This window comes from Arachis ipaensis, chromosome B10 (assembly GCF_059453495.1).
Source record: "Arachis ipaensis isolate K30076 ecotype BB chromosome B10, ASM5945349v1, whole genome shotgun sequence".
Classification (NCBI taxonomy): domain Eukaryota; kingdom Viridiplantae; phylum Streptophyta; class Magnoliopsida; order Fabales; family Fabaceae; genus Arachis; species Arachis ipaensis.
In genome coordinates, this window is record NC_142435.1 from 114,603,091 (window position 1) to 114,616,416 (window position 13,326).

Here is a 13,326-nt window from a genome sequence, read left to right on the forward strand (position 1 = left end):
ATTTTGATGTGGTGGCAATACTATTGTTTTCTGAATAAATGCTTGAACAGTGCATATTTTTGAATTTGATTGTTTATGATTGTTAAAATTGTTGGCTCTTGAAAGAATGATGGAAAAGGAAAAATGTTATCTGATGATCTGAAAAATCATAAAATTGATTCTTGAAGCAAGAAAAAGTAGTGAAAAGCTTGCAGAAAGAAAAAAAAAGGATATATGCGAAAAAAAAAAGAGGCGAAAAAAAAAAGAGAAAAGAAAAAGAAAAGCAAGCAGAAAAAGCCAATACCCCTTTAAACCAAAAGGCAAGGGTGATGAAAAGGATCCAAGGCTTTGAGCATCAGTGGATAGGAGGGCCCACAGGAATAAAATCCTGGCCTAAGCGGCTAAACCAAGCTATCCCTAACCATGTGCTTGTGGCGTGAAGGTGTCAAGTGAAAACTTGAGACTGAGCGGTTAAAGTCGAGGTCCAAAGCAAAAAGAAGAGTGTGCATAAGAACCCTGGACATCTCTAATTGGGGACTCTAGCAAAGCTGAGTCACAATCTGAAAAGGTTCACCCAGTTATGTGTCTGTGGCATTTATGTATCCGGTGGTAATACTGGAAAACAAGGTGCTTAGGGCCACGGCCAAGACTCATAAAGTAGCTGTGTTCAAGAATCAACATAATTAACTAGGAGAATCAATAACACTATCTGGATTCTGAGTTCCTATAGATGCCAATCATTCTGAACTTCAAGGAACAATTTAAGTTGCTTGGGGACAAGCAACAATTTAAGTTTGGTGTTGTGATGAGCGGATAATTTATACGCTTTTTGGCATTGTTTTTAGTATGTTTTTAGTATATTTTAATTAGTTTTTATTATATTTTTATTGTTTTTATTTAAAAATTATATTTCTGGACTTTACTATGAGTTTGTGTGTTTTTCTATGATTTCAAGTATTTTCTGGCTGAAATCGAGGGACCTGAGCAAAAATCTGATTCAGAGGCTGAAAAAGGACTGCAGATGCTGTTGCATTCTGACCTCCCTGCACTCAAAGTGAATTTTCTGGAGCTATAGAGGCCCAATTGGCGCGCTCTCAATTGCGTTGGAAAGTAGACATCCTGGGCTTTCCAGCAATATATAATAGTTCATACTTTGCCCAAGATTTAATGGCCCAAACAGGCGTTCCAAGTCAGCTCAAGAATTCTGGCGTTTAACTCCCAAACTGGCACAAAAGCTGGAGTTAAACGCCCAAACTGGCACAAAAGCTGGCGTTTAACTCCAAGAAAAGTCTCTACACATAGAAGCTTCAATGCTCAGCCCAAGCACACACCAAGTGGGCCCGGAAGAAGATTTCTGCATTAATTACTAATTTCTGTAAACCCTAGGCTACTAGTTCTCTATAAATAGGACCTATTGCTATTGTATTTTCATCTTTGGATGATTAGTCCCTAGACCTTGGAGGCTGACTATTTGGCCATGCTTACACCATTATCACTTATGTATTTTCAATGGTGGAGTTTCTACACACCATAGATTAAGGTGTGGAGCTCTGCTGTTCTTCATGAATTAATACAAGTACTATTGTTTTTCTATTCAACTCAAGTCTATTTCTTCTCCAAGATATTCATTCGCACCCAAGAACATGATGAATGTGATGATTATGTAACACTCATCACCATTCTCACCTATAAATGCGTGACTGACAACCACTTCCGTTCTACATGCAAACAAGCTTGAATGTGTATCTCTTGGGTTTCTAATCTCAGATTGGAACCTTCGTGGTATAGGCTAGAATTATTGGCGGTCATTCTTGAGATCCAGAAAGTCTAAACCTTGTCTGTGGTATTTCGAGTAGGATCTGGGAAGGGATGACTGTGACGAGCTTCAAACTCGCGATTGTTGGGCATGTGATAGACGCAAAAGGATCAATGGATCCTATTCCAGCATGATCGAGAACCGACAGATGATTAGCCGTGCGGTGACAGTGCATTTGGAACGTTTTCACTGAGAGGACGGGAAGTAGCCATTGACAACGGTGATGCCCAACATAAAGCTTGTCATGGAAAGGAGTATAAATGATTGGAAGAAGGCAATAGGAAAGCAGAGGTTCAGAAGGAACAAAGCATCTTCATACGTTTATCTGAAATTCCAACCAAAGAATTACATAAGTATCTCTATCTTTATTTTATGTTTTATTCATCTTTTAATTATCAATTCTCCATCACCATCTGAATTCGCCTGACTGAGACTTACAAGGTGACCATAGCTTGCTTCAAGCCGACAGTCTCCGTGGGATCGACCCTTACTCACGTAAGGTATTACTTGGACGACCCAGTGCACTTGCTGGTTAGTTGTGCAGAATTGTGACAAAGTGTGATTCATGTTTAAGAGCTCCAAGTCTTTTGGCGCCATTGTTGATGATCACAATTTCGCGCACCACGTACGCACCAAAGGCCAAATGGTGGTATTGACAAAAGAATGCAGTGCTATCATCTAGAGAACACTTCCAATGAAGAGAAAGGATCCTTGAAGCTTTTACATTCCTTGCACCATAGGTTGCATAATGATCGAGAAATCATTATGTGACCTGGGTGCTAGCATAAATCTGATGCCTTTGTCTCTCATGAAGAGACTTCAAATTCATGAATTGAAGTCCACATGGGTAGCTCTCCAAATGGTTGACAAATCCATCAAGCAAGCCCTTGGGGTGGTGGAAAATGTACTTGTGAAAGTAGGAAACTTCTTCATTCCAGCTGATTTTGTGATCCTTGATATGGAAGAAGATTATAACACTCCTATCATCCTGAGAAGACCCTTCTTGGCTATAGGGAGAGCACTGATCGATGTTGAAAGAGGAGAATTGATGCTAAGAGTGTATGATGAGCATCTAAGATTCAATATTTTCAAAAATCTACAAGAACCAATCTAAGAGAAGGAATGTATGAGGATTAATGAGGGAGATCCAAATTGGAAAGAGAGATTTGAGCAGCCACCTCTAGAACTCATAAGCTCATTCTTGGAGGGAAAGAAAGAAACTGAAGAGAGGCATAAAGTTCAAGGAGTCAGAAAAGCTAAAGAAAGCCCTCAGGCAAAGTCCCCAATGGTGATAAATGAGAAAGTTCCTGACATCGAGCCTACCAAGAAGGAAGAATCATCAAAGAAAGGAAAGAACAACAAGAAGAAGGTGCCTAAAGGTTGGAAAAATAAGAAAATTCCAACTGAAGGATTCTCACCTAGGGATAAAGTGAGGCTAATCTATCAGCAAGTGGAAACATCTCCACACTTTTCTGGATACTACACAGTGAAAAAAATTCTTTCACTTGAGCATGTGGAAATCATCAAGAAGGATACTGGAAGAAAGCTTACAGTGAGAAGGGAAAAATTGAGGCACTATGACCATCAACCTCCTTAACAGGGGACAACCATCAAGCTAGTGACGACAAAATAGCGCTTGTTGGGAAGCAACCCAACCAAAGGTAACTTTTTTTTTATTTGTTTCAATAAAAGAGTTAAGTAGATTTTTCTGTATTGCAAGGAGTTAAGTTTAGTGTTATACACCAAAGTGATGTCATAAGTGAACAATTCAAGGGTGAATGTGTGATGCTAAGTTTGGTGTTCCACCACAGATTTCATTAAAACACATTGCAAACCTCCAAACAGCATGACTAGTCACAAACTCCAAACAAATATAGAAACTACTTAACAGTTGTTTCTAGCCCAGTTTGCTTTCTTAATAAAAGCACATGATGTTTCCTGCATGAATTCAATTTGCTGCATATAAGGGTAGGCAAGAAACTAAGTTTGGTGTTCAGACACCAACTTAAGTTCAAAAAATCACAAGCATACATGCATGCTAACTATCTCTCAAGTGCTTGGGGAACAAGCAACTTCCAATACTCTTGCAAGCAGTCATTTCATCTCTTGGAGGGAATATGCACCACCATCTAGAGAGATAAAAGAAGGATACAAAAGTTAAAAGATGCTGATGATAAAGAGGAAACAAGTGGACACCAAAAGGTTGTATTGTTACTTGACCGTCTCTAGCTTAAATGTGTTAATTGAAAGTGCAATTGTGCCCCTGTTAATTAGTGTCCTTTTTGTTTCATGACTCTTTGCATTATGTTTTCTTTATGTTTATTTTGGCTTGCTAGTTAAGTACCTACATCATTGCACCTTATTTGAATTGTATGCTTTGTTTCCTAAGTCTCAATAAAAGAAAATGTTATGAAAAAGAAAAGTAAAGTCCAATCTGGTAGAAGATGAATAAAATCCTAAGGTTATGTGGTGGTATATGCTAACCAAGGGTTCTCAAATAAGGTTGAAGGTTAGAGTATCTCCTAAGTAATGGCTTGTTATGCATTCCATGAAACCCATGAGAATAAAAAGATCCTTACAAATAGAAAGAGAATGAAAAAGAAGAATGAAGAAAGTAGAGAGCAATGAATAAGCTAGGCGCTAATAGCTTGACCCCTAAGATATATTCCTGCATTGCTTTTGTACAAGGATATGCTTGGATGATTAGGTTCTAAGGAGTGCTTCATCACTTGGTAACTTGGGTTAACTAACCCGGGATTGTCAACCAAAAGTCCATTATCAAGGGCAACCTTGTTACAAAGCATTTAGCAACCCAAAGAGGTGCTGGGCACCAATGTCTTAAGGATTGAATTGCAAGTTATATGCCTGTGGTGTGTATTTGTTGAGGAGAGGCTTGAGTTAGTAAGTCCTGAAGGGTGCTTCAACACCTAACACCTTGAACCAACTGGTTCGGGAGTGTTGACTGAAAGCTTATCATAAAGAGCTGCTTTAACACAGAGCACTAAGCTTCAATAAAGGAATAAGCCTCTAGCAAGGAGAAAAAGAAAGCAAAAAGTTCAAACTAAGGATAAAAGAATAAAAGGGTCTCATAGAAGCAGCAGAGTTAATACCCAAGAGAATGCTAGAACCTAGAAGCCAATAAAACTATGAACCTTAGTGTCATGCATGAAACCCCACGAACTAGGATTAAAGATTTCTCAATAAGGACTCATACTTCTTTATGTTTTCATGCATTCTTCTTATGTTTTATCACTTGTGTGGGGACAAGTAAGATTTAAGTTTGGTGTTGTGATACCAGGGCATCTTGGCTAGTTTCACAAGCCATTTTTAGTATATTTTAGGTTAGTTTCATGCATTATCTTCATCAATAAGCAAGCATTTGGATGAGTTATCTATGCATGTCTTGATTCATCAAACATTAGTGAATTATAATCATTTTTATGAGATTTATGCAAAAAACTACTTGATGCAAAGAATGATGCATTATCTTGTGATTATGGCAAAGCTTTGATGCACTTGTTTGATTGATGATAGGCAAGGAAAAGCAAAGAAGAAGCAGAGAAAAGCAAGGAGGTTGTGGTGTTAGTGGCCAAGTTAGCACACTAACGCCATGGTTAACGCTACACCAAGGAGGGTGCTGGCGTTAGTGGCAAAGTTAGCTCACTAAAACTAGTGATAACGCTGGCTCAATGAAGAGGTGCTGGCATTAGGGGCAAAGTTAGCCCACTAACGCCAGTGTTAACTGATGCGCATAAACTTGTTATGCTACGATTTAGGAAATTGCACGATCGGCAAAATTCCTTCCGGCAAGTGCACCGGTTATCGTCAAGTAAAAACTCACAATAGAGTGAGGTCGAATCCCACAAGGATTGGTTGAGTGAGCAATTCAGATTAGAAGTGTGTTCTAGTTGAGCGAAATCAAGATTTAGATGAGAATTGCGGAATGTAAAATTGGCGGGAAAAGTAAATGACAAGAAATTGAAATGGCGGAATCTTAAATTGCATGAATTAAAGAGCAGAATGTAAATTGCTGAAATTAAAAGGGAATGGGGGTGATTGCAAGAATTGAGTTGCAGAATGTAAAGAGAAATTGGAAATCAGAAATGGGGAATTCATTGGGTGTTAGGAGATATTGAGATCTCCGAATCAAAACATGAATATCTCTTCCTCAACCAATGCGTTCATTAAATTTTGCTTGGCAATCTTATATGATTGGATCCCAATCCCTTGGCTCACCAATTCTCTCTAAAAACAAACAAATTCCCAATCCCTTGGTTTAAATGTTCATAAGAAGAGATGATGCTCGATCACTGATTATACCACACAGTTTCATGAACCACAATTTGGTAGGATTACATGTCACAATATCCATCCAAACCCCAATCCAATTCACTGTGAGAAAGCTTCTCTAGCATGAATCCTCCATTCCTTTCCCAAGGTTCCGAAGGATTCCAATTATGGGTAGTTTCTTTCCCAAGACAACTACCCAATGGAATTAGATCGAGAAGCTTTCTAACAAAATTCAAGAGAAAAGATTGAAGAAGAAGATAAACTATTATTGATTCATTGAATTACAATAGAGCTCCCTAACCCAATGAAAGGGGGTTTAGTGAGTCATAGCTCTGAATTCAATTACAAAGATATGAAAACTAGCTAAAATGAAAAGGTAGAAGTTCCAAAAGTCCCCCTCAGGGGCTGGATTCCCCTTCAATCCCCTCTCGTTTCAAATGCAGAAACTAAGGCCTTTAAATAGGCTCCCTAAATTACAAAATGAAAATGAAATTCAAAGCAAATTACAATCAAATGAAAATAAACTATTCTAGATGATTCTTGTGGCCTTGATTTGGTGTTGTTGATGGGCCTTGCTTGCTTGAAGGGTAGAGTGACATAATTGATCCAAAAAGGATAATGATCCATTAAACTACACTCAAACGTTGCACCCCCCTTTCTTGAGTCGTCACTTTGTTCTCTTGTCAACCTTGCCAATTTGATGCCAAATATAGACTATTATACCTCGTTGGAAAGCTATGGATGTCAGCTTTCTAACGCAACTGGAAGCACCTCAATTGGATCTCTACAACTCGAGTTATACTCCATGGAAGGTGAAGAGGTCAGCTGGCCTGATTGCATGTTGGTACTATGCTCTTCTATGCACATTACAGGGCTGTTTTCTCCCTCAATTTTTAGTATCCACCATGCATGCCATATATGCTTGGAAAGCTCTAGATGTCTTCTTTCCAATGCATTTTGAATCACCTCATTTGGAGTTTTGTAGCTCAAGTTATTTATGTTTGAAGAAGGCATGTTCAAGCTGTTCCATATAACACGTTTAAGCTCCAGTTTAAGCTTAAACTGGAGCTTAAACGCTGGCACTCCCTGGAGGCACAAGCTCGAGCACGTTTAAGCTTCAGTTTAAGGTTAAACTGAAGCTTAAACGTGGAAATGGAAGAAGGCAACCCTGGAGTGTGGAATTGTCGAACACGTTTAAGCTTCAGTTTAAGGTTAAACTGAAGCTTAAACGTGGAAATGGAGGAAAGCCATCCTGGTTCATTTCTCAATTCTGGCGTTTAACCTCCAGTTTAAGGTTAAACTGGAGGTTAAACGTGGAAATGCTTCCTTGGTGAAATTCTCATTCTGGCGTTTAACTTCCAGTTTAAGGTTAAACTGGAGGTTAAACGCCAGTTCCAGCATTTCTTAGCCTTCATGATTCTGGCGTTTAAGCTCCAGTTTAGGCTTAAACTGGATCTTAAACTCCACATGTGATATTCAAGCTTCCTTTATTGATTTTGTTGCTTCCTTGCCTAGCCTCTTCTTTCCTGAAATCATCCAAACAATTGCATCAAAGTCTTGCAAAATTTCATGAGAATTCTTCCATTCATAGCATTCAAGGAATATAACTAAAAACTCATTGAATTTGCATCAAAATCTTCATGTTGAATGATTTAAGACAAGCATGACTATTTGGCCCAAAATGATTACTTAAGGCTCAAGAAAATGCATAAAACAACTAAAAATAAAAGAAAAAGGCTAGTGAAACTAGCCTAAGATGCCTTGGCATCACAACACCAAACTTAATCCTTGCTTGTCCCCAAGCAAGTTCTGAATTATTGAGAAGAAAGAATGAAACAGAAAGTAAATTCATTAGCCATATCAGTAAGTAATTGACATTGATTAATGGGGTGTTCATGCAGAAAGTTGTTGCAGCATCACTTTATTGTTTCTTAGGTAAGAATGTCACTTTTTATGTTTCCACTAAAACACTGCTATGGCCTCTTGTTATTCACATATCCTTGGCAAGTTTCTTTTCTTTGTTTTTCTTTTCCTTTGAGCTTATTTGCTCCTTGTTGCTCAGTGTCATGTGTTGCACAAGCCTTTGGCATTTTCTTTTTCTTATCAGTGCACTACACATATCCACTACAGGCATTTTAGTTCACATTTCTTCTTGAGACATTGGTGCCCAGCACCTCTTTGTGTGACTAAATGTTTTGTATTTAGGTTGCTCTTGATAATGGACTTTTGGTTGATAATCCCGGGTTAGTTAACCCAAGTTACCAAGTGTTGAAACACTCCTCAGAACCTATTCATCCAAGCATATCCTTAATACATAAACACCACAGGCATTTGTCTCAGAAGTTCAAACCATTGGTGCCTAGCTTATTTTCTCAATTTTTTTGCTTTTTGGTTGCCCTTTTTCAGTGGCTTTTTCTTCTTCTTTTTCTTTCTTTTTCATGGCCAAAGACATTTATTCATCAAGATCCATAGACAGCATCCTAATTTCCACTAAAAGTGACAATTCTAACTTTATTTCTTAGTGAGCTGACTATTCAATCAAACATGCATACCACCACTTAATCTTATTTGATTTCTTACCAAATGGAATTGAGTTACTTTTGTTCAAACATTTCTTTTATTTTATGGAAATAGAACAAGTCATGGCAAGCATTTGTTTAAGAAGATGAAGTTATCCAGACACTTAGACTATCACTTATTTGAAAATTAAACAAACAGACAATCAAAAACTGCAATGACTCAAACTTAAAGCAGGGGTGCATGCAAACTTCAAATATCAGCAATTCAAAGTACAAGCAATTAAGTGACAATACAACCTTTTAGCATCTTCTTTGTTGTTCATCATCCTTCCTAGCCTTGGTGTTCTCTTTGATGATGATGTATATTCCTTCCATGAGATTGATTGTCTTCCTGCAAAGCTATTAGAAGTTGCTTGTTCCCCAAGCACTTTGAGAATTGGTTAGCATGCATGGATGTTTGTAGGCCTCTGAACTTAGATTGGTGTGTGAACACGAAACTTAGTTCCTTGCCATATGCAGCAATTGGGATCATATGCAGAAAACCTCATGTGCTTTTATTAAGAAAATAACTATGAACTAGAAAAAGAAACTATGAACTAGAAATTAAACTATTGTTTAAGTAGTTTCCCTGATTGGTTGGAGCTAGTGACTAGTCATGCTGAGGTAGAAATGTGCTTTTAATGAAGTTTTTTGGTGGAACACCAAACTTAGAATCTCACATTCACCCTTGAATTGTTTTGGTGTGCAACACCAAACTTAGCTCCTTGCAATACAGATAAATCTACTTAACTCTTTTATTGAAATAACTAGAAAAGAAAAACTACCTTTGGTTGGGTTGCCTCCCAACAAGCGCTTCTTTAACGTCATTAGCTTGACATGCTGTTCCTGACTTTCTTCCTCTTCTTCCAGTTTGTTAAGAGGAATGACTTCAAGTGGATAAAGGAGCTAGTTAGTGCCCCTTGTTGTGAATGCTTCTTTCCAGCAAGCTTTCCCTTGTGATTGGCTTGAGTGAACTTGCTTGTTGGCTCAGGAGTTGGATTGTTCTTCGACCTTCTCTTCTTCATGGATATGATCCTTTGTTTCTCGGTCACAATCCTCATTTTGGTGCTTGTTTCTAATTGCCTGGTAAGCTCTGCTAGTTGCTTGGCAAACACCTTGTTTTGGGCTAGAATTGTATCAACATGGTTCAGCTCCATGACTCCCTTAGTGTTGTGCCTCTCTGATGCATAGTAGTACTCATTCTCAGCCACTGTCTCAATCACTTCAATGGCTTCTTCCACAGTCTTTTTCCTGTTCAATGAACCTCCTGATGAATGGTCTACAGCCTTCCTTGATTCATAAGACAGTCCATCATAGAAAATATGCAATTGCACCCAATCATGGAACATGTCTGGTGGGCATTTCCTTGTCAAATCCTTGAATCTCTCCCATGCCTCGTAGAGAGTTTCACCATCTTGTTGTCTAAAAGTCTGAACCTCAGATCGAAGCCTATTGACCTTTTGTGGGGGGTAGAAACGTGCCAGAAACTTGCTTTCCACCTCATCCCATGTTGTTAGACTCCCCCTTGGGAATGATTCCAGCCACTTAGCTGCTTTGTCCCTAAGTGAAAATGGGAACAAAAGCAGTTTATAGGCATCTTCCTGGACTTCATTGGACTTCACAGTGTCACAAATTCTCAGGAATTTTGTGAGATGTTGGTTGGGATCTTCATTAGCACTCCCACCAAATGAACAATGATTCTCCACAAGTGATATTAGCTGTGGTTTGAGTTCAAAATTGTTGGCCTGAATGGGTGGTTTCTGAATGCTGCTACCACAATTCCCAGAGGTTGGGTTTATGTATGAACTAAGAACCCTCCTCTCAGGAATGGCATTGTTTCCATCAGCTCTCTCATGGTTGTGAACTTCTCTATCCATGTTGAGATCTAGAGCTTCCTCAAAATTGTCCTCAGATTCTCCTTCAGATTCCTCTTCTCCCAGTACTCTCTTTCCTCTTGCTTCCCTTCTCAGTCTATGAAGGGTCCTCTCTGGTTCGGTATATGGAGGAGTTGATGTCTCTCCTCTCCTACCTGTCATACAAGAACACAACACAGGCAACAAACAAGTGAAATACTCTTGGTTAATGGAAGAGTATGGTTAGAGCAATTGAGGAATTAATTCAAACAGTTAGTGAGTCAGTGGGTTAGTTGCTTGAATTTAAAGGCATAAAGAAAGAAAGCATGTAACAGAGTGCAGAAATTAAAATTCAACAAGTAACTTGTACTGAATTAATCAAAACAAAAAAAAAATGCTCAATCTAGTTAACTTCCAATTTGAGAATTGTCAATCGAAAACCAATCCCCGGCAACGGCGCCATAAACTTGATGCGCATAAACTTGTTATGCTACGATTTAGGAAATTGCACGATCGGCAAAATTCCTTCCGGCAAGTGCACCGGTTATCGTCAAGTAAAAACTCACAATAGAGTGAGGTCGAATCCCACAAGGATTGGTTGAGTGAGCAATTCATATTAGAAGTGTGTTCTAGTTGAGCGAAATCAAGATTTAGATGAGAATTGCGGAATGTAAAATTGGCGGGAAAAGTAAATAACAAGAAATTGAAATGGCGGAATCTTAAATTGCATGAATTAAAGAGCAGAATGTAAATTGCTGAAATTAAAAGGGAATGGGGGTGATTGCAAGAATTGAGTTGCAGAATGTAAAGAGAAATTGGAAATCAGAAATGGGGAATTCATTGGGTGTTAGGAGATATTGAGATCTCCGAATCAAAACATGAATATCTCTTCCTCAACCAATGCGTTCATTAAATTTTGCTTGGCAATCTTATATGATTGGATCCCAATCCCTTGGCTCACCAATTCTCTCTAAAAACAAACAAATTCCCAATCCCTTGGTTTAAATGTTCATAAGAAGAGATGATGCTCGATCACTGATTATACCACACAGTTTCATGAACCACAATTTGGTAGGATTACATGTCACAATATCCATCCAAACCCCAATCCAATTCACTGTGAGAAAGCTTCTCTAGCATGAATCCTCCATTCCTTTCCCAAGGTTCCGAAGGATTCCAATTATGGGTAGTTTCTTTCCCAAGACAACTACCCAATGGAATTAGATCGAGAAGCTTTCTAACAAAATTCAAGAGAAAAGATTGAAGAAGAAGATAAACTATTATTGATTCATTGAATTACAATAGAGCTCCCTAACCCAATGAAAGGGGGTTTAGTGAGTCATAGCTCTGAATTCAATTACAAAGATATGAAAACTAGCTAAAATGAAAAGGTAGAAGTTCCAAAAGTCCCCCTCAGGGGCTGGATTCCCCTTCAATCCCCTCTCGTTTCAAATGCAGAAACTAAGGCCTTTAAATAGGCTCCCTAAATTACAAAATGAAAATGAAATTCAAAGCAAATTACAATCAAATGAAAATAAACTATTCTAGATGATTCTTGTGGCCTTGATTTGGTGTTGTTGATGGGCCTTGCTTGCTTGAAGGGTAGAGTGACATAATTGATCCAAAAAGGATAATGATCCATTAAACTACACTCAAACGTTGCACCCCCCTTTCTTGAGTCGTCACTTTGTTCTCTTGTCAACCTTGCCAATTTGATGCCAAATATAGACTATTATACCTCGTTGGAAAGCTATGGATGTCAGCTTTCTAACGCAACTGGAAGCACCTCAATTGGATCTCTACAACTCGAGTTATACTCCATGGAAGGTGAAGAGGTCAGCTGGCCTGATTGCATGTTGGTACTATGCTCTTCTATGCACATTACGGGGCTGTTTTCTCCCTCAATTTTTAGTATCCACCATGCATGCCATATATTCTTGGAAAGCTCTAGATGTCTTCTTTCCAATGCATTTTGAATCACCTCATTTGGAGTTTTGTAGCTCAAGTTATTTATGTTTGAAGAAGGCATGTTCAAGCTGTTCCATATAACACGTTTAAGCTCCAGTTTAAGCTTAAACTGGAGCTTAAACGCTGGCACTCCCTGGAGGCACAAGCTCGAGCACGTTTAAGCTTCAGTTTAAGGTTAAACTGAAGCTTAAACGTGGAAATGGAAGAAGGCAACCCTGGAGTGTGGAATTGTCGAACACGTTTAAGCTTCAGTTTAAGGTTAAACTGAAGCTTAAACGTGGAAATGGAGGAAAGCCATCCTGGTTCATTTCTCAATTCTGGCGTTTAACCTCCAGTTTAAGGTTAAACTGGAGGTTAAACGTGGAAATGCTTCCTTGGTGAAATTCTCATTCTGGCGTTTAACTTCCAGTTTAAGGTTAAACTGGAGGTTAAACGCCAGTTCCAGCATTTCTTAGCCTTCATGATTCTGGCGTTTAAGCTCCAGTTTAGGCTTAAACTGGATCTTAAACTCCACATGTGATATTCAAGCTTCCTTTATTGATTTTGTTGCTTCCTTGCCTAGCCTCTTCTTTCCTGAAATCATCCAAACAATTGCATCAAAGTCTTGCAAAATTTCATGAGAATTCTTCCATTCATAGCATTCAAGGAATATAACTAAAAACTCATTGAATTTGCATCAAAATCTTCATGTTGAATGATTTAAGACAAGCATGACTATTTGGCCCAAAATGATTACTTAAGGCTCAAGAAAATGCATAAAACAACTAAAAATAAAAGAAAAAGGCTAGTGAAACTAGCCTAAGATGCCTTGGCATCACAACACCAAACTTAATCCTTGCTTGTCCCCAAGCAAGTTCTGAAT

The 13,326-nt window shown here is 38.5% G+C and overlaps 1 protein-coding gene and 1 non-coding gene across 2 annotated transcripts; both read left to right on the plus strand.

Annotated features, from left to right (window-relative positions):
- The first annotated feature begins 2,543 nt into the window (after positions 1 to 2,543).
- LOC148581373 (uncharacterized) lies at positions 2,544 to 2,909 on the plus strand. The gene has a single exon (XM_088492359.1). The coding sequence runs from the start codon at positions 2,544 to 2,546 to the stop codon at positions 2,907 to 2,909; it is 366 nt and encodes a 121-aa protein (XP_088348485.1).
- Positions 2,910 to 9,990: 7,081 nt separating this feature from the next.
- Positions 9,991 to 10,094, plus strand: LOC148581374 (small nucleolar RNA R71). Its single transcript, XR_015895941.1, has one exon. It is a non-coding gene; the product is annotated as a small nucleolar RNA R71 (small nucleolar RNA).
- The last annotated feature ends 3,232 nt before the right edge of the window (positions 10,095 to 13,326 follow it).

Excerpts from the sequence above, each read along its gene's own strand:
- LOC148581373 (XM_088492359.1), top strand. The coding sequence starts at position 2,544 with ATGATCGAGAAATCATTATGTGACCTGGGTGCTAGCATAAATCTGATG.